The sequence below is a fragment of the Medicago sativa genome, chromosome 1 (genome assembly GCF_051527215.1).
Source record: "Medicago sativa cultivar Bolivia chromosome 1, Bolivia_mono, whole genome shotgun sequence".
Lineage (NCBI taxonomy): Eukaryota > Viridiplantae > Streptophyta > Magnoliopsida > Fabales > Fabaceae > Medicago > Medicago sativa.
Genome location: NC_140749.1, coordinates 69,473,848 through 69,493,677, shown reverse-complemented (window position 1 = coordinate 69,493,677; position 19,830 = coordinate 69,473,848). Strand labels below are relative to the sequence as shown.

Below are 19,830 nucleotides of genomic sequence, written 5' to 3'. Positions count from 1 at the left end.
GTTAGATAGGGGGTAGAAATTGAAAAAGAGAATGGAAGGAATAACAAAACCCAAAGTTATTTTGTAAATAGATATGGTCTGCTTGGGAATGGGTGATATGGTCTACACCCACCAATAATTAATTAAATGGAAGAAAAAAAAGTAGGAAATATTTTGTTTGTGACATTCATCATTTATAAGATACCACCTATATTAAAATTTCATTTAAAATTATTTGTCTTTATTATATTAGATTTTTTTTTCTAGTAACACTCCAAAATAATTTGTGACAATCAAAGTGTTCTGCATGTATCACTCAAAATTTGTGAAGATATGTCTGGTGTGTCCCATATTCCACAACTCCTTAGCTGTGCCTCTAATAAAATGTACCAAAAAATAGAAAAATCCAATACACTATGCTTTTCATGTGATAGCAATACCTCAGTGGTGAATGGAACAACAGAGTCACAAGCATAATCCAATCAGCACCACTCACATGTATTATGTGGTGCATATCCACTTAGTTATATTGCAGCATAATCCATAACATTATGTACCTTACCATTTTCCATTTCAGTTGCAAATTCCAAACCATCCATGTCTCATTTCTATGATATAAACTGTCATAAATTATATATATAAAAGTGTTAATTTCCTTGGAAGAATCTTAGTATTAAGTTCTACAACTCCATGGCCTCCTTAATGCTTAGTGGTGCTGAAAATACAAAGCTTATTAATAGCATAGTTCCATCTGGATTAGGTTCTGTGAGTCTTAACTTTCACAAGAAGTGTTTCATCAGAAATAATGTAGTTTCATATGGTAACAAATACGGTGCTAGAAACTTGACAGCGCGATGCAGCATCTCATCCGCAAGGCCTTCTTCTCAGCCTAGATTCATCCAACACAAGAAAGAAGCATTTTGGTTTTACAGGTTTTTGTCTATTGTGTATGATCATATAATAAATCCAGGTCACTGGACTGAAGACATGAGAGATGATGCACTTGAGCCTGCTGATTTGTATGACCGGAGAATGCGAGTTGTGGATGTTGGAGGAGGAACTGGATTCACTACTCTTGGTATAGTGAAGCATGTTGATGCTAAAAATGTTACAATTCTTGATCAGTCTCCTCATCAGCTGGCTAAGGCTAAGAAGAAGGAAGCATTGAAAGAATGTAAGATAATTGAAGGTGATGCAGAAGATCTTCCATTTCCAACTGATTATGCGGACCGATATGTTTCTGCTGGAAGGTATTGTGTTGTCACAGTTCTTTCTTCTCAATAACTTTACAGCCTTCATTGTATATACTGCAAGATTTATGGTTAATTGAATTAGTCTTATTTTAAGTTAAAAGACTAGGTATGTGTTACATGGCACGGTTTGGACTCAAAATTAAGGCATGGTTGGAGAATAACTGATAGCTGATGCCCATTTGAGCTTTACAAAATATTTACAAAATGAAAAGACATCTTTTATGGTAACTAAATCTTTTTGTTTTACTTAATAGGAAAATTGGTTCTCGAAATTGTAAGCATCGATCAAAATAGTCCATCAATTTTGCGAATTGGCAAATATATCATTGAAATTATAAAATGTCATTCAAAATGGTCACTTTTGTAACTTCTACTGCTAGAGACTATGACGTGGCCATGATATGTCATTCAAAATTGGATGTATCATATTGCATGTTGATCCCACATCAATGTCAACTCACTAAGGACTAATTTGTCTATGAAATTTAGGTCAACTAAAGAAAAAAATGGTTAGCAACTGCAATTGTGCATGAACTAATTATTGACAAATTAGTCTTTAGTGTGGTGGCCAATGGCCATGATATGGAATCAAGGTGGAGGACAGGAGGAGCCACATATTTGGTGGAGGTGTCATATCATAGTCTCTAGCTGTAAAAGCTAACATATGGACTATTTTGACCGTCACTTAACAATTTTAGGGATGTATTCGTCATTTTACAAAAAATTGAGACTATTTTGATAGACATTTTCAATTTTGATGACCAATTTGTCTATTTACTCATTTTCTAGAGGAAAATGGTAAATTGATTTTTAAACTTATGATTATTAGTCAAAAAAGCAAAAATATAACAACACTGTTTATGATGATATGTTAGCATCTGTCTCACCTTATGTATCAATGTAACATAAGATTATATGTTGTTCAGTATTGAATACTGGCCTGATCCACAGCGTGGCATTAAAGAAGCATATAGAGTTCTGAAAATAGGAGGCAAAGCGTGCATTATAGGTCCTGTATACCCAACATTTTGGTTGTCTCAATTCTTTGCAGACATGTGGATGCTCTTCCCTAAGGAGGAAGAGTATATTGAATGGTTTAAAAAGGCTGGTTTCAAAGATGTCAAGCTGAAAAGAATAGGTCCAAAATGGTATCGCGGTGTGCGGCGGCACGGCCTCATCATGGGTTGTTCTGTCACTGGTGTCAAACCTTTATCAGGCGACTCTCCCCTTCAGGTACTATAGAATACACCTTCTAAAGTTCTTTAAATATTAAAATTGATCAAGCATTAAGTTCTTCTTTATATGCATGTCTTTATGTAGCTTGGTCCTAAGGTAGAGGATGTACAGAAGCCTGTAAATCCATTGGTGTTTCTCTCAAGGCTCATTCTTGGTACAATTGCAGCCACTTACTATGTACTAGTTCCAATTTACATGTGGCTTAAAGACCAAATTGTTCCAAAGGGCAGGCGTATTTAATCGAAGATTGGAGAATCAAGTAAAGTTGGGGTAGGAAATAGTGATCAAGTTCTGATGATTGATGTTCTCAAGGATTTACTTTTCAAAATTAATGGCCATGAACTTTGCCTTCCATAATGTTAATTTGTTGACATGTTTTGGCATAGTCAACTGCCTCTTAAATTTTACTACGATTCTGAAATGGATATTTTACTTTGAACATTGTTTATTTGGAGGTTAGTCAGGAAATGTTCCTGCAGCATATAAGCCAAGTTTATTAGATAGGTATAAAACATGTGCTGGCTCTCCTGATTTCTGATTTCATGTCTGGAAGAATCAGCTAAGTATTGTTTGTGCTTCTGTGATGTTTGGCTTGACAGTACAAGACAAAATGACCATGAGTCAATGTTTGACCACATCTAAATACGACTGTATTAACTAATATATGTGACCATGTGAGTTTTTTTCAGGTACAAGATGCGATGATTATTCTAATTACTTAAATTTAAGTGTTACGGCTTATTTTCTTTTCTAACCATCGTCAGGAAGATTTAATTGTACATAATTATGAGGATCATTCCTGGACAAAGAGATGCTCTCTATTAATTATTTCTTCGGATATAAAAATTTCAAACCGATTCGCTATGATATAAAGCCAACAAGGCAAGGAAACCCAGCCATACAGATAGGCTAATTGATGAGAGGATGCAGCAAACAGATAAAAGGAAGTGACCAAGGTGCATGCAATGCAGAGGCTTCTTTCTATAACAATTTGGTAAAATGTGTGTGACTTAATAGATTACTGAATAATCTTTTTCTGCACAGCAATTCATACACGCACTAGCCTGGCTTGATTCTTTGAAATATAAATGATACATATATTTTTGTCAGTTGTCACAACAATACAATTCATTAAAATAAATGTCATCCTTAGTTTCCAGCAAACCCACATCATGCTTTGCCGGTTACTCGCCCGGCAATCCATCCAAGACCATCATAAAGGCCGTCTCCTGAGAGGGCGCTGCAAGCTTGTATATGCCAATCATGATCCTTGATGCTGTGAAGTGACAGAGCATCAGTGATTTCAGCAGGAGTCATAGCATCCTTGATATCTTGTTTATTAGCAAAGACAAGGATGACTGAATGTTGTAAATCTTCATGACCCAGCAACCTGAAAAGTTCATCCTTCATTAAAGAGATCCTGGCTCTATCACTGCTGTCAATCACTGCAATTACAGCATGAGTTCCTCGGTAATATGTTGCCCATGATGTCCGGAGTCTTTCTTGTCCGCCAAGATCCCAGACCTGAAATGAATGACAAATTCAAGTGAGTAAAATCTTATTGTGCACAATAGTAAAGCTAGGAAATATTCCGCGCCAAATGTATTTTAAAAACACATGCATACATGGATTATTATCAAAAGAATCAAAACTGAGTATTAAACTAGAAAAAACTTGGGTTGAAAAAAAATGGTTTCTAAATTAAAATTATAATCGTGCTCCTCAATTTTGTTGGCTGCACATGCACTGTGTTTTTTTGGGGTAAAAACAAACAAGCACTAAGAATGCCTGCCTTCTTCAAAACAAGACTCAAATGACACTCTCGTGCTAAAAAAAGAAACATTTCTTAGCCCTAAGAAAATTTAAATGGTACCCTTGTTCATTTAGAAACACCCAAGCAGGCAAGATCGAATGCCAAAATCGTGGTGAGTGGTAGTGAATAAAGGATAGCCTGTAGCCAAGCTTCTTACAAGAGAAGTAGAAATTAATGCTTGAAAATCGGACCGGAGATCAAACCACTGAAGCATCTGGATCGTGATTTAATGGGTTCAACGGATAATAAATAAACATAAAAGTTCATCATAATTCATACGACTTATTTGTATTTTTATATTTTTCCTTGCGCTTTTTCAGCTTGGCCCCACTAAAGAATGACCACCAAATGTTTGGGCTCATAAACCTGCTAGACTGCTGCTATCATAAGAAAATCTTGCAGCACAAAACAACAAAATTGCGCCGCAAAACAAAATACCCCCTAAACCAATCCCAACAATGCCATCCAACAAATTCTACTCACTTTAAATCACAGCCAACACCAACAATGATTCAACTCAATTAATTGGGGGTTTCCCTTGATCTTAATTTCTTTAGTAAACTTGAGTTTTTCCTACATGCATTCCAGCCGTAGCAAAATTTAACAGTGATTGTGACTTAGTTTGTTCAACCTGGGCAGAATGGCATCATGGTGTGAAAACTGTGGATGACGATGACATGCTGAGGGAGTGGAAGAACCAAGATTTGTGGCATGGAACAGTGGAAGAAGAATCATGAAGATAAACAGCAGACAGAACAGCGTAGAGGAAGGGGAACGACAGTGAGCAAGGCAGTGTGAGGAAGAAAACAATTGAGAGAGGGACATAGGGTCTCAGTCTCTGACGTAATTTTGTTAGGAAAAAAAATGTGGAAAAAAAAAAAGAACATTTTAATTATGTTTTCCAAAACTGGTACAGGTTCTGCAGTTTTTCTGACTAGCTGGCCTGACTGGCTTGGAACCAAGTTCGGTTCCTGGTTCTACCAGTCAGTCTGATTATGAAAACATTGGTAAAAATTGTCCAGTACAAAGTTGCGTCAGGTCCTAGAATCTGAACATTGCTAATTTACTATAGTAGTAAAATGGCAATCTAAATATGATTCAGGGAGAAGTATTTATACAGAGCTGAAGCTGGTAGAAATAGATCAGTTACTTCCATATTATGAATCATGAATAACTAAACTAATAATTGTTTTAACTACAGAGTGTAAAGACCTAAATTGCGCAATAAAAGACCAGAATGGTTACTTCTGTGGGGAAATATGCACTTGATATTTTGGAGGAAACAGAGATTTATACTGTAAGCTCATTGGTTCACATACGGGTCCTAATACTAAAATCATGACATATCCTTTTCAGACCATAGTAGATGGTGAAGATTGGTTGGAAAGTAATCTATCTTACTGTGACTAGACCTGACATACCCTTTGTCATCATTGTTATGAACCAAATACTCAATTCTCTTTGTGATGGTCATTGGAATGCAATAGCTTGAATCCTGAGGTATATCAAAGGGTCTCAAAGGGAAAGGATCAGCCTATGAGAGAAGAGGCCACACTTATAATGTTGCATATTTAAATGCAGATTGTGCTAGACCTAGATGTCCTAATAATCGATGGTCAGCTGGTTATTATGTTCTTGTCGGAGAGAATCTAAGTTCGTGGGAAAATAAAAGCACGATGTTATTGCTAGATTTAGTGAAACCGGGCTATGGCTCTTACTACATCTGAACTTATTTGGTTGAGAAAACTCATCTGTAAGTTAGAAATTATGTCAATTAGAGCCAACATGTCTCTTTTGAGATGACCAGTAGCCTTACATTTACATATTGCATCCAATACGGTCTTCAATGACCAGAGTTTGTTTTATGATTTTTCCTCGCAAGGCAACTATGATAAGACTAAGAGAAAGTAAAGGGGGCAACCTTTGTTTGAGCTGCCCTGTTTTTGGTTCAGATCAATACTATCTTTATCCCAACGTGGACATACGGACTACACACACAGATTCATTGTCGTTTTATCCATGAGAAGATTATCTATGAGGATATTGTTATTTGTTACGTCTTATGTAAATTCTAATGATCAAATTATAAATGTTTTCACCAAGTCTCTAAGGCCCGAGGGTATCTTATATTTGTACCAAGCTTGATGAGTGTGACATTTACACCAGCTTGGATGAGAGTGTTGAGATATGTTGAAAAAATATACGAGTTAATGTTGCACTTTCCAAGTAGCGTAGAATAGATTAATTGGGTGGAGATAGAAATAGTTCAGAGAATCACACAGTTCAAAGAATCACACAGAATAAAGTTATCTTAATTAGTTACATTGTAAATTGTACTTAGAATTTATAGGCTTCTATATTTCTGATGGATATACATATCATACGGCAAGGGAGTTGGATGTAAAATGTGGTTTTAATCGAGAATATTTCAGTCCCATTTAATCTTCTATTCTCTTAATTTCAAATGATCCAATTATCATAATTGCTCAAGATCCATGTCAATGGAACTCCAAATGAAGAGCAAATTTGAGTTTGTTGATGGTACCATCAAGAAACCATCTTTGATTGCTAATCCACTGAGTCGCGAGGCATGCCTGGAAACACTGTCATACACTTGTCTTATCTTGGCTGAACTTAAACCATTCAATGTCACAAGAGATTGCTACCAACATCGTTTGCATCAGAAGTTTGGCATTACCTCAAGAAAATATTCTCCAAGGTGGCTGATAATATCTCAAATTCATGTTAGTTTGTAAGCAGTGTTTCAATCATGACTTATACTCTACAAAATTAAAGATACTGTGGGACGAACATTGCAATTTGTGGCCTCTGCCAAAATGCACATCTCCATATCAGGGATCGCGTTTGTCCCAAATCCTGCTGATGGACCCCTTAACCTCTATCAATAAGGTGTTCTCAATGGTCACCCACAAAGAAAGACAACTTTAGATTGGAACATTTACAAATCCAACTATTCTAGCAATCAATTTCCAAACTAGCTTTTACCCCAGCAACTCAAGGTATAGGTCGTTCATCTCATGGTAGTCCAAAACAGTTCAATGGTCAAAATACCTCTCAAAAGCAATGTACACATTGTGACAAATATAATCACATTGTGGACACTTTCTTTTTGAAGAACGGATTTCCCTCTAGATGTAAGTCCTTAAAGACGGCCAATCAGGTTGCAACTATAGCAGCAATGAAGATTGGCCACACAACTTCTATACAAAGTTCAACTAATAAGAAAATTCCAGCTCTACTTGCATTGCTCCCCACGATCAAACCCTATAGCCACTGCTCATGATTCTAATCATGCTAGTTCTCACAACATCACCATGTCACCCTGACAACAAAGTAAAACCAACAAACCATAGATCTTACACTCAAGTGTTACAAATGCCATAGTTTCCTCCTTGTCTTTGTCACCGCCTATAACACTATTTATCCTATACCAATTCTTCTCCCTGATGGTTAACAAACCACAACAACCAAATATAAAGGAACAATCTTTTCGATCAACACATGAGTTCCTTATAATTATCTTGTATATTCCAATTTTTCTTTTAACTTATGTCACAACTTGTTACAAAACTAACAGAATAACAACCAAATATGAACGCTAATATTTGCTTGAGGGTGTTTGTGATAAATATTTTATCAATCCAATGAAAAATTTGATCAACAATAAAGATAACATTAATTAATTAAACCCTAGAAGCAAGCAAGATCAACAAAAACAAAATATATAGTATAGTAAAATGATGATAAACTGGTAAGGGAGCTGACCTCGAATCGAATGTTTTTGTAGACGAGCTCTTCGACGTTGCTACCAACAGTAGGGTTAGTAGTAACAACCTCACCAAGATGCAATTTATAAAGAGTGGTAGTTTTACCAGCGTTATCCAATCCAACAACAACAATCTTATACTCTTTAGCAGGGAATAACATGAACCAGAATCTAGACATCATTGCCCCCATCCTCCCTTTTAATCAACTACAACTATCTACTTCCCAAATTAATTAATAATTAATTAATTAATTACACCTGAAGCGAATAATCACATAATCAAATGAATTAATCGGAAAAGTAAGCGAATATATGAATTTGAAAATGAATAAAGCGTTTATTGCGTTGGATTGATTTGATGATTACAGATCGATAGAGAAAGAAAAGGATCGAACCTGGGAGGTAGCGTTGTCTGTGTTGCGATTGCGAAGAGAATTGGAATGAACACCGATTTGATTTGGCGATTTGGGAACGAATTTTTCAATTTTGATCGTCCGAAGAAAAGAAGAACTATCTACGTCATATACGAATATATATTGAATAGTAGCCACCCCCAATTTTTATTATTATCATCTTTCTCCTTTCTAGCTCCTTGTAATAGAGTTTTTTCCTTTTATTTATCATAATAAAAAAAGTTTAATTTACATAAAGCGTCATTGTAAAAAAAATTACAAAGTGTTTTTTTTGAGGGATCAAAAAAAAATTACAAAGATGTGTTATTAGTATGACAAATTATGAATCAAGAATTTGGCTCAAAAAGTTAATAAGCTCTATTAAAAATGAATTGTTCAAGATAATTTAAGTTTGATTTTTTTTATGGAACAAAAATAAATCTTTTGTTTTTAATTCATTAAATAATGTGACAATGATGTGATAACACATCATTTGACATGTGTGTAAAACTTTTTTACATTAATAATGTATATAAATTAAACTCTACAATGTTAGTGTTTTATCAAAATAAATAAATAATCAACAATGAATTAATTCAATTGTTGTAAAAAAAACAATAAATTTGTTCAAATGAAAGAAATCGATCCATAAACAAATGGTCATGAAAAATTAAATAAATAAATTACCAAATATTTATAACAAAAAAATGCAAAACTTTAAAAGTTTGGTCTAATCTGAAAGAGATTAAATTTGTTCTATAAATAAATTTTGCACTAATGCATCATTTCCTTATGATAAATTTGTTCTATAAATATTATTTTTTTGTAAGTTTAAATATTTTAAATTTCAATCAGTAAAATATCAGATTTTGCATTGTTGGTTTTTTATGGACAAGATATCAACATACAAGTACAACCACAACTGAGTCTTATCCTATTAGATGGGTCGATTAAATGGATCAAATTATATCATGATATTATCTTATGTTTCATATTTCAATCTAACTCATTAATTTATAGATTTTTTTAATAGTTTCTCTTATAGTTTGTTAAGCTTGTATATACCTCTGGTGATATGATCATCTTTCATTTGATCTACTTTTTTCTTACTACAACATCTACACGTCTTCATGTTCGAACCACGTAAGTCTAGTTTCTACCATATGTTGTATTATATGTGTTCCCCAACTCTCTTTTTAATATTGTTATTTTTAGTTATATTGTGTCTAGTTTTATCAATATCCAACACAACATCATCTTCGCTACACGTATCTGACTCTTATGTTGGTTTTTCATCATCAAACAATGTGTTCCATGCAACATTGTTGGTTTTACCGTTGTTTGATGAATTTTTCCCTTCAACGTACCTTTAGTGGCACTTTAGTATCACATAAAACATCTGAGACTCTTCTTCGTTTCAACCGCAAGTTTGAATTCGATGATTTACATCTAGTCGTATGTCTATGTTATTTTATACTTTAGATCCAAGTCATTTAAACTATGTAACTTGTACTATGATATGATCTCTAACTTTCACCTTTTAAGGCAGAACTACTTCACATTTTACTGAAATTACATTTCACGTACCGTCTTACTTTTACTTAGACGGAAGAAATACGCTTAAAAGACTTTGTTTGATAAAAAATAGTGAATAGTTGATAAACTAACTAATAGCGAATGAACTTATAATGATTATCTGATAACATACAAGTTAGCAGATTAAATTTGTAGGGTTTGGTAAAGTTAGCTCTTGAACTAGCTTATCGATATGAAATGACATAAAAAGATATATTTAATTAATATTTTTTTCAACTAAGGCTACAAGAGTATAATTGAAATATAAAATGATAAACTACAAGTTACTTGAATTAGCTTATAAAAAAATATTATAAGCTGGCAAAAACATGTCATAAGCTTGTGAGAAGGTGATCATTATCAAACAAGATTTTTTTTTTAGACAAATGAATTTACAAGACATAAGCTATAAGCTCAAATATTTGGTTTGTCAATCTCCTATTCGATTCCTCCCTTGACTCTCCTAACATGATTAAATCATTTGTAAAAAGTGTACATCTTGGGGTATTTTTTTTTGACGTTATCTTAGTGCTAGTTCTTGGATGTGTTTCATAATTACATCTAAACCTAAGTTAAAATAATATAGGCTTAAGGTTGATCTCTTGGTGCAATCATATTGTCATGGAAAAATCGTTGGTGACTCCATCCTACGTCCTCATAATAGTTGAAGTCCCCTTGTATATATCCTTGATAAGTCGAATATAAGTAATCCTAACTCTTTTCTTCTATAGTGTTTTCTACAAAATCTCTTTAGATACTCGATGATATGACTTCTCTAGTGTTTTCTACAAAATCTCTTTTGATAGCTTCTATAGTCGACGTTCCAAACATGAATCCAAATTGGTTATGAGTAAATAAAACCGACTATGTACCAAAAAAATAAAATAAAAAATAAAACCGATTAAATTAATGAATTATTGTAAATTCGGCAATGGCAAGTTAGTTGAAAAAATGTAACACCTCGTGGATTCCGCAATCTAGTGACAAGTACTAATAACGTCAAATCACATCTCCAACTCAACTCCCATGTTCTGTTCGCCCTTGTTATCTCCGTCTCCCAAAATCACAACACAGTAAGTATCACAACACATTACAACCTCACTTCCACCATCAACTCTCTTCATTCTCCATCCTTCACCATGTCAGCTATTCGCACCCTCCATTTCCAACTCTTTACCCCCCCAACCTCAAACTTCCACTCCCACACCCCCCACTTCCCATCTCCCACCCTCTCCTTCCCCCTCCGCCGCTTTCCCACACTCCGCGCCTCAACCTCCCACTTAACAATCCCCGACAACAACGGCGCCACACCACCACCACCCTCAGATCCAAACACAATCGAAGTCGACGCCGTCACCGAAACAGAGCTCAAAGAAAACGGTTTCCGCAGTACAAGAAGAACCAAACTTGTCTGCACTATTGGTCCCGCCACATGCGGCTTCGACCAGCTCGAAGCTCTTGCTGTTGGTGGAATGAACGTTGCTAGAATCAACATGTGTCATGGTACACGAGAATGGCATAAAACTGTTATCGATAATGTTCGTAGACTTAACCATCAAAAAGGATTTGCGGTTGCGATTATGATGGATACTGAAGGAAGTGAGATTCATATGGGTGATCTTGCTGGTGCTTCTTCTGCTAAAGCTGAAGTATGTATGCATTTTTTCTTATTGAATTTTATTACTTGTTTTGAAAATTTGGTTTTTGTTGTTTTCGTTATGATGAATTTTGTTGTGTATTGTTGTTTAGGATGGTGAGATCTGGACTTTTAGTGTTAGAGCATTTGATTCGACTCTTCCAACTCCGGAACGTACCATTAATGTCAATTATGAAGGTTTTGCTGAAGGTTAGTTTCATTTTTTTTTTTTTTGTCTTACAAATGTTATTTGAGCATCAATTTAGGATAACAAAATTCGACAAGTTTTTAAATGGTTGACGCAGATTTAATACGGTTAAATTGTTAAAGTTGTATTGGAGTCCCACATTGTAAATGTTTCTGAGCTGTTGGATACTTTTGTGCGTGTGTGTGTGTGGTTGGCCACCCTTATACTTTGAGCTGACTTTTGGGAATGAGATCAAAGTTGATTTAACATGGCATCAAAGCTGTTTTAAGGACCACAATGTGGGGATTAGAGTCAGAATCCACTCTAGGTGTGAGAGTAAGTATTGAAGATGTGTTGGAGTCCCACATTGTCAAGGTTCCCGGACAGTTGGATGTATGTATGTTGTTGGACACTGTCATCCTTTAAGTTGGCTTTTGGGAGTGAGATTGAAATCCATGACATAAACTTGTTGTTAATATAGTTAAATAGATAGATGATTAATAAGTTGCGATACCTAATATAATTATTAACCAAATCTAACACTTCATTAACATTAACCACATGTGTGATCTGCATTAACCATTTTAAAAGTTGTTGAATTTTCTTGTTCCAAATTGATGTTCAAATAACATACTCCCTCCGGTCACTATTATAAGCAAAAATCAACTTTTTAGATTCATTCATTAAATGATGTATTTGGTCCACATTATTGATCAAATACATCATTTAATGAATGAACCTAAAAAGTGGAATTTTGCTTATAATAGTGACCGGAGGGAGTATATGTTTCATTAATCTGAAGTATATATTTTTGCCTGATTTTGTTTCTAATTGCTGTGTTGTTGCTAATAGATGTAAAGGTTGGGGATGATCTTTTGGTTGATGGAGGAATGGTTAGGTTTGAGGTCATTGAAAAGATTGGTCCAGATGTGAAGTGTCTTTGCACTGATCCCGGATTGTTGCTACCAAGAGCAAATCTCACTTTCTGGAGGAATGGTAGTTTAGTCCGAGAGAGGAATGCGATGCTTCCTACAATCTCCTCAAAGGTTTCCAACTCCTTTCCCTCTTTTTTATAATTATTTTGTTTGGATTAGTGTAGTGTTAGCTTTTCGGGTGGAAAATTACACTGTTGATGGAGTGCAATATCTGTTTTTGTCATGAACGTTTCCCAGAGCTAAGATTAAGAACCAAAATTTGCTAATGTTGTTGTGTTATTAAATCCATGGCCACGGTTGGGAACAGCCGGTGCACATAGGCTTCTACGACCCCTAAAACTGAGAGTTTCGGGTGGATGGTTGGTTGTTATCACACATAATGTAATTCTTTTGGGCTAACTCCTTAATCATGACGTTTTTGAGTTGTTTACCAACATTAGTGTTTTTTGAAACGATTTATTATAATTATTGTGGACTAAATTTGGGCCCACTATAGGGATCAGTTGCAATTGGAGCTCCATATAAAAGCTAAAATTTCGATAAGACCGTTTGAGCACGGCCCCTTTTAATTGTACCATATTCAGTTTTAATAAAAAAAAATTCATGCAATTCTTTGATGGTCTTTGAAGTTGTGATCAAACAATCTTAGGAAAGTGTCCATTGTTTTCTCATCAATAAGTTCTAGTGTGTTACTTTCACTCCTCAACATTCATTGCCAGCGAGCAACATTGGTCTCTGCTTGTTTCTTCATAGTATTTTTTCTTTTGTTTAATATTCACTTTCTAATCATGAGTTATAACTATATCATTTCTGCATTTGGTCAACCCAGCTTGCGTCTTATGCGTGACTTGACATCCCCATCACTTTATATATGCAACTCACAGTGTGCCATGTTTCCTGATTTTTACCTCTTCAGGAAGTTACAACAGTTCAGTAGTTAGTCCTATTCTCTAAATAACTCCTGTATCTTTTAAGATTCAGAATGAATAATATTTAGAATTTTTCTTCGGTTTCTCTAAATTCTATGAACTCAGAATTCTAAAAACTTCAAACGCTCACACAAACAAAATAGCACAAACGATTCATGAGCAATAAAATAAGACTAAGGAAGGATACAAACCTTTGTTCTACTGAAAAGACTTGTGCAAAACCTGAAAGAAGAGTAGAAGATGTGCAAATAATGATGAACGAATTTACTAAATAGAGTACATGGAGAACAGAGTAGTGGGTTTGCCTATATTTGGCTAGAAACAATGCTAACGAACAGTAGGTTGGTGGTTTGCATGAAAACGAAAAGAGAGTGCAGTCGGTATTGCATGAATAAAGCCTTTGGCAAGGCTTCAGTATATGGACCGCAACATCCAGGAATTACTGTGTTAGTGTGTTTGCAGTGTCATCATGACCTACTGATAACTTTGCTGCAAATGACATCCCATAGGTCATTTGTCTGCAATTGTTTCCTCTTTTACTATTAAAATTTTGCTGGAGACTAAAAATTTAGAATATATGTTATCATGTAGAGCCTACGGCCTAGCAATGAAGGTACCTATTGGTTGTGATGATTCTAAAGCGTATCACGGAAAAATTGCCCAATTTTGAACTACTATTTCTTACTCCGCGTGGGCCTCAGAAACCATGTTGGCTATGAATAGATTGATTTTGGTTTAAATTGATGAGAGGCAATGTTCAAAGTCTCGAAAACTTTGGAGTTTGAACCTTTATAAGATGGCAAATGATTTACCATGGTGCATCATGGATCTGTCATGAATTCTGTTATCATGAAAGCTTTGGGGTTTTGTGCTTTTATTATTTGTGTTGGATTTATAATGCTTCATACATTGGTGCTAAGTTTCCATTAGTAAAAATACTATCCATCCTAAATGATTTTTTTTTCTATCTCATTTTCTATATCCAGGATTGGTTAGACATTGATTTTGGTATTGCTGAGGGTGTTGATTTTATTGCTATTTCATTTGTCAAATCTGCTGAAGTTATTACTCATCTTAAAAGCTATATTGCTGCACGATCTCGTGATAGGTATGTAACGAGAACTCTTTATTGTTTGAGAGTATCGTCATATGATTGCTATTATTAGACCTCTATTTTTCTTAACATCATTTTTTTCCTCTCATCCAAATCTGTCCCTCCCTCTTCCAATATTTGAAAGTGACTTGATATTTGATCTTTTTATGTAAACCTTCATGTTGAGTTAGCCTTTTTGTTTTGATTAACAAAAGAATTTTAGTGAGGTACTAAAGATAAGTGGCTCGTCTGAACCAAAAAAGCACTGAAGGTGCTGTAGATGTGTGCTTGGTTTGAGTGCTTTTCTCCAACACCGGAGACTTGCCGTAGAGGCAGAGTACCATATGCATATACCTTTTTGGAACCTTTAACTGCACTTTCTTTCTGGCTTGAAATTCTATGTAAATTTTAGCACGGAGTTAGTGGCTATCACCTTGTCAGAACCGGAAAAGCACTGTAAGGTACTGGAGAAGTGCAACCAATTGAAGGGGTCTCTCTTTATACACATATGAAAGGAAAAAGACCCTCCGAAAACGCTATGAGCAGGACACCGAAGGATGGCTAAAAAATAGCACTGTCCCAGTGAAGTCTAGATCCAAACAAGCATCCTTAAAAGTTCCAGCATTCCTCTTTGGGTCTTCGGCCGTAAACATCAATAAACTGGGGAGGAAGAACTAGGCCACAAAATTTTAGGCTCTTTGCACAAGCTAAAACCTACAAAATTATTCGAGGGAGGACAGACCCAATATTCTCTAAAAATACTGAGCAGCTTATTCCAAAGAAATGCATGGGCCGGAAAGAGTCCAAAGAGATTAACGCCGGTTTCCAGTATATAACTGCATGTAAGCTTGGGGACCAAGCAGCGACAGGTCTGCATTTCTGTAATATGTGAGAAGTTTTAATCCTGTTAGATTAGCAGTTGTATCACTTTTGGATTTATATGATAGTTACCACTCCCGTGTATAATATACAAGTAGAGCGATGCTAGCATCAGTCGCTGAAACACTTGCCTTCAATCACTCGCTCAAATATGATGCCATGTCACTATATTCACTAAACCATGTAACTGGCAACCGGTACAACTGGTTTTAAAATTCCAACACCCACATCTCGTTTTCTCTCTCTCAAACAACCAGCCACACCATCCTTAATCTTGCCGGCGAAGCATCCCAAGACACCGACCGTTCATCCACAACCGTAAAACACCCCCTCATCTCATTATTACTATGTCTTGCTCTGTCAATGGATGATTTAATTTAAGAACTGGTTTTGACGATTAAAAAACAACCAACCAAAGATGGAGAAGTTAATCAGTATGTCGTCAAACCAATCCTAACACACTAGAACAATTTAAATAAAAAATCTCACAAAGGACACAGATTTGGTCTCTGATGGTTGTGGCGGTGAAAAGCTATAAGAAAGTAACAATTTTTAGGGAGAGGGAAAGTGATTCTCACCATCTATTATTGATTAAGTTGAGTATGTGTTGAAAGAAGTATGAAAGATGGTGGAGATTGATGCTGAATGGTTGGGTTTCATGGAGGTAGCTTTGGTGGGTTGCACTACTGAATAATTCGAAGAAGAAAGAGACAAAAAAGGTTAACACATTTATTTATTTTTTTTGAAAAAAATAAAAGAAAAGAAAAGAAAACATGTTGTACTGGTTCACAGGTAAGTTAATAAATAAAGAGGATTACGTGGCATCTTATATGTGGGTGTGTTTAAGAGAGAGTGCATAAGCGGTTGTTGCTAGCACCCCTCTATATTACTCATATAAATACTTCAATGTTAAAAGTATGCTCATAATTAGAATCGTAATGTATGAATCAATAGGGAAACACGTATGTTACCCCTTGATACACATCCAATGAGTATCCTCCAAAAACTTTTCTTAAAGAGGGACATGGTTGTGAGTAATTTAGCGGGATGTACATGATCCCATATGATGATGGTGGTGAGTGACTTCTTGAATTGGAAGATTTGTCTCTTGGTGAACTAAACTTAGAAGTTAGAAACTATGCTTTTTTGGATGATGAGAATGGGGAGTTGAATATGATACAATTAGTGTCAAACAATAAATTGCTGGCAATTGAATAGAGTATATCATACTTCTTTTACATAGGGCTGGCGATACTTTTTGGGACATCTTGACATTGGTTAGAGAGAAAAAAAATACATTTTGTGATATATTTACTAGGAAAGAACATATTTTAAAAATGGTTTAGAGAAAGATAAGCCTAAGAACAAACAGCATGAAGAACAGAGCATAGTTACAAGGCATTGCTGGAAAAGGCCGATGTTTGTCTAGAATGATACTGGTGAGCACTGTGTTGGAGGATTTTCATCTAAAGAGAAGGGAAGAGATGTGTATTTCAGTAGCTGAGCAAGGTTTTTGATTTCAGAACCATTTTTCCGAACATTGAATGGTGAAATGCCATTTTTATCCCTTAAAAAATGGCTCTGGTATTGCTCCATCCAATCGCACTGCGATTTCGGTTGCCATAAATGGCACTGAAACACAATGCATTAAAAAGCAGCCAGAGGGCACTATGTGACGCTCCGCTACTGCTACAGTACCACAATAGTGCATTGTTAATAACTATTCCTTGTATTTGAAAAAGTTAATACTGATGGTCAAGCTGAACTGTAATGTGATGAATGTGGTGATACAGTGATATTTCAGTCATTGCAAAGATTGAGAGTATTGATTCGCTGAAGAACTTGGAGGAGATCATTCAAGCATCAGACGGAGCTATGGTAGCACGTGGAGACTTGGGAGCTCAGATACCCTTGGAACAGGTTCCAGCTGCTCAACAACGGATTGTTCAAGTTTGCAGGCAAATGAATAAACCTGTCATTGTGGCCTCTCAGCTACTTGAGTCCATGATTGAGTATCCTACACCTACAAGAGCTGAAGTAGCAGATGTTTCTGAAGCAGTCAGGCAGCGCGCCGATGCTTTGATGCTTTCTGGTGAGTCAGCAATGGGCCAGTTCCCTGATAAAGCCTTAACTGTATTAAGGAGTGTCAGTTTGAGAATCGAGAGGTGGTGGAGGGAAGAGAAACGTTATGAAGCTATGCAACTCCCATCTGTTGGGAGTTATTTTTCAGAAAAAATATCTGAAGAAATATGCAATTCAGCTGCAAAGATGGGTAAGCAGTCTTAAATTATTGCTTTCTCTAGTTTCGTTTTTTTTTTTTTTTTTCTTGCTGTTTATACTGTTATTGCAAGTTATATTATCTATCGAGATATATACTTTAAAAGTTAATAGTTAAATATAGGATGTTGCCCTGCTTTCTAATTCTGTTTGATAATCACGGTAATTAATGTCTGTGTTTAAAGAAACTTATATGTTGAAAGACTTCATTTGATAATTCAGCATTGTTGTCTTTTACTTTCATACTATAATATAGAAGCTTGCTGTGTCATTGACATTATTCGATAAGGAATCATGGTTTTCATATTTGAAACACTATCGTAATGATTGATGACTGATTAACACACTTAACTCTTGTATAAATTTCAATCTGTTTTCATGTTTAAGTGAAAGAAAAAGCTATTTTTTTGTTTGTGTTAGGTTTTGTTTGATTTGCAGTTGTTTAGGGGTGTAACTTTATGAGTTTAAACTTTTGCAGCCAATAATTTAGAAGTGGATGCACTTTTTGTTTACACAAAGACCGGGCACATGGCATCTCTATTGTCACGTTGCCGTCCTGACTGTCCAATATTTGCTTTTACTACCACTCCGTCTGTGCGTAGACGTCTGAACCTCCAGTGGGGCTTGATACCTTTCCGTCTGAGCTTCTCTGATGATATGGAGAGCAATCTCAATAAAACCTTCGCATTGCTTAAGGCCAGAAATCTGATCAAATCTGGTGACCTTGTAATTGCTGTCTCAGATATGTTTCAGTCAATACAAGTGATGAACGTTCCTTAAGAACATGTTCCAAGGGTTCCAGGTTATGTTGTCTTCTTGCTGTTTGTTCAAAACTTGGGATGCAGCTAGAGTGCGAAAATGGAGCAGAGAGACTACATGAGCGAATTGTGGTTCTTTCGTTTTAAATCTGAAGGATGCAACTTGAGTTTGCGAGAATTTATGTTTATGTTACTGGAGTTCTTTATTGTAGAATTTGTAGTGAGTGCATACACCTTGAAGCCATTCATATATAGATATATTTTAAGCTGGTGAAGCAATATAGTGCAGAATTCAGCCCTTTTAAGATGTAAGGCACAATTGCATTTTCTGTTAGATTGTATCATTGTATTAGCTTTCAAGCCATGTTGAGTATAATGTGAAATTTCAATAAGATTACATGTTTAGTTACTTGCCAGTGTGAGGCCATGTAACATATGCTCTATGTATGCATGTTGCACATTTAATTTGTTTCTTTATTTTGTGTAAATCATATATCTCTGGGCACAACCGAGAAATTAGTTTCTCGAGTAGGTAGGCTTATATGGACAACAAAATTCTCTTTTTAAGAGTTTTAATGTTGCTTCATTTTGAAGACTCCAATTCAAATTTGCGATTGTGACCACTGTCCACTGGTGTACCATCTTATAAAGTGTTTTAGGATATGTTGCAAATTTTCCGTATGTGCCTTATTGCATGCAACCGGACAGTATTAGAATTTGAGATATTCCTATTGTTATATATCAGAACTTATTATATTCCTATTATGATTGACCAATGTAAATGTAGGTCCTGCAGTTGATTATGGAATGGAAATAAATTACCTTGCCAAAGCAATAGGAGAGCTAATTTACCCCCACTATTTTTTTTAAACTACATTCCTTCGGATTTTTCGATCTACACAAGGAAAAAACACTGTTTTCCTTGCGTTCGGATGGTAAATCTGGACAAACGGTGTTTTTCTCAGTTTGGATGGAAGTGGAAGGGTGCATTTGGATGAAATGGTTTTTTCAGAATCACGGGGGTGGGAAAAGAAAAAGAAGCATGTTGGTAAGTTTTTCTTTGGGCCCTTTTCTTTTCATTTGGTTCCCGGTGGGCAAAAG

The 19,830-nt window shown here is 35.5% G+C and overlaps 3 protein-coding genes across 3 annotated transcripts; 2 read left to right on the top strand and 1 right to left on the bottom strand.

The window, feature by feature from the left end:
- Positions 1-534: 534 nt before the first annotated feature.
- Positions 535-3,129, top strand: LOC146956825 (2-methyl-6-phytyl-1,4-hydroquinone methyltransferase, chloroplastic-like). The gene is made up of 3 exons (XM_085731741.1): positions 535-1,229; positions 2,159-2,465; positions 2,553-3,129. Exons 1-3 carry the CDS (start codon positions 670-672, stop codon positions 2,706-2,708), a joined length of 1,023 nt encoding a protein of 340 aa, XP_085587867.1. The 5' UTR covers positions 535-669; the 3' UTR covers positions 2,709-3,129.
- Positions 3,130-3,416: 287 nt separating this feature from the next.
- Positions 3,417-8,564, bottom strand: ARFC1 (ADP-ribosylation factor C1). Its single transcript, XM_085731753.1, has 3 exons — positions 8,464-8,564; positions 8,068-8,326; positions 3,417-3,992 (listed from the first exon to the last, which is right to left on the bottom strand). Exons 2-3 carry the CDS (start codon positions 8,257-8,259, stop codon positions 3,639-3,641), a joined length of 546 nt encoding a protein of 181 aa, XP_085587879.1. The 5' UTR covers positions 8,260-8,326; positions 8,464-8,564; the 3' UTR covers positions 3,417-3,638.
- Positions 8,565-11,054: 2,490 nt separating this feature from the next.
- PKP-ALPHA (Pyruvate kinase family protein) lies at positions 11,055-19,138 on the top strand. Its single transcript, XM_085731729.1, has 6 exons — positions 11,055-11,684; positions 11,785-11,881; positions 12,711-12,904; positions 14,709-14,830; positions 17,488-17,966; positions 18,450-19,138. Exons 1-6 carry the CDS (start codon positions 11,175-11,177, stop codon positions 18,749-18,751), a joined length of 1,704 nt encoding a protein of 567 aa, XP_085587855.1. The 5' UTR covers positions 11,055-11,174; the 3' UTR covers positions 18,752-19,138.
- Positions 19,139-19,830: the final 692 nt, after the last annotated feature.

Coding starts and splice junctions, on each gene's coding strand:
- LOC146956825 (XM_085731741.1), top strand. CDS start 670: ATGGCCTCCTTAATGCTTAGTGGTGCTGAAAATACAAAGCTTATTAAT. Junction 1,230..2,158: donor CGATATGTTTCTGCTGGAAG/GTATTGTGTTGT, acceptor TATGTTGTTCAG/TATTGAATACTGGCCTGATC. Junction 2,466..2,552: donor CAGGCGACTCTCCCCTTCAG/GTACTATAGAAT, acceptor GTCTTTATGTAG/CTTGGTCCTAAGGTAGAGGA.
- ARFC1 (XM_085731753.1), bottom strand. CDS start 8,259: ATGGGGGCAATGATGTCTAGATTCTGGTTCATGTTATTCCCTGCTAAA. Junction 3,993..8,067: donor ACAAAAACATTCGATTCGAG/GTCAGCTCCCTT, acceptor CATTCATTTCAG/GTCTGGGATCTTGGCGGACA.
- PKP-ALPHA (XM_085731729.1), top strand. CDS start 11,175: ATGTCAGCTATTCGCACCCTCCATTTCCAACTCTTTACCCCCCCAACC. Junction 12,905..14,708: donor TTCCTACAATCTCCTCAAAG/GTTTCCAACTCC, acceptor TTCTATATCCAG/GATTGGTTAGACATTGATTT. Junction 14,831..17,487: donor GCTGCACGATCTCGTGATAG/GTATGTAACGAG, acceptor GTGGTGATACAG/TGATATTTCAGTCATTGCAA.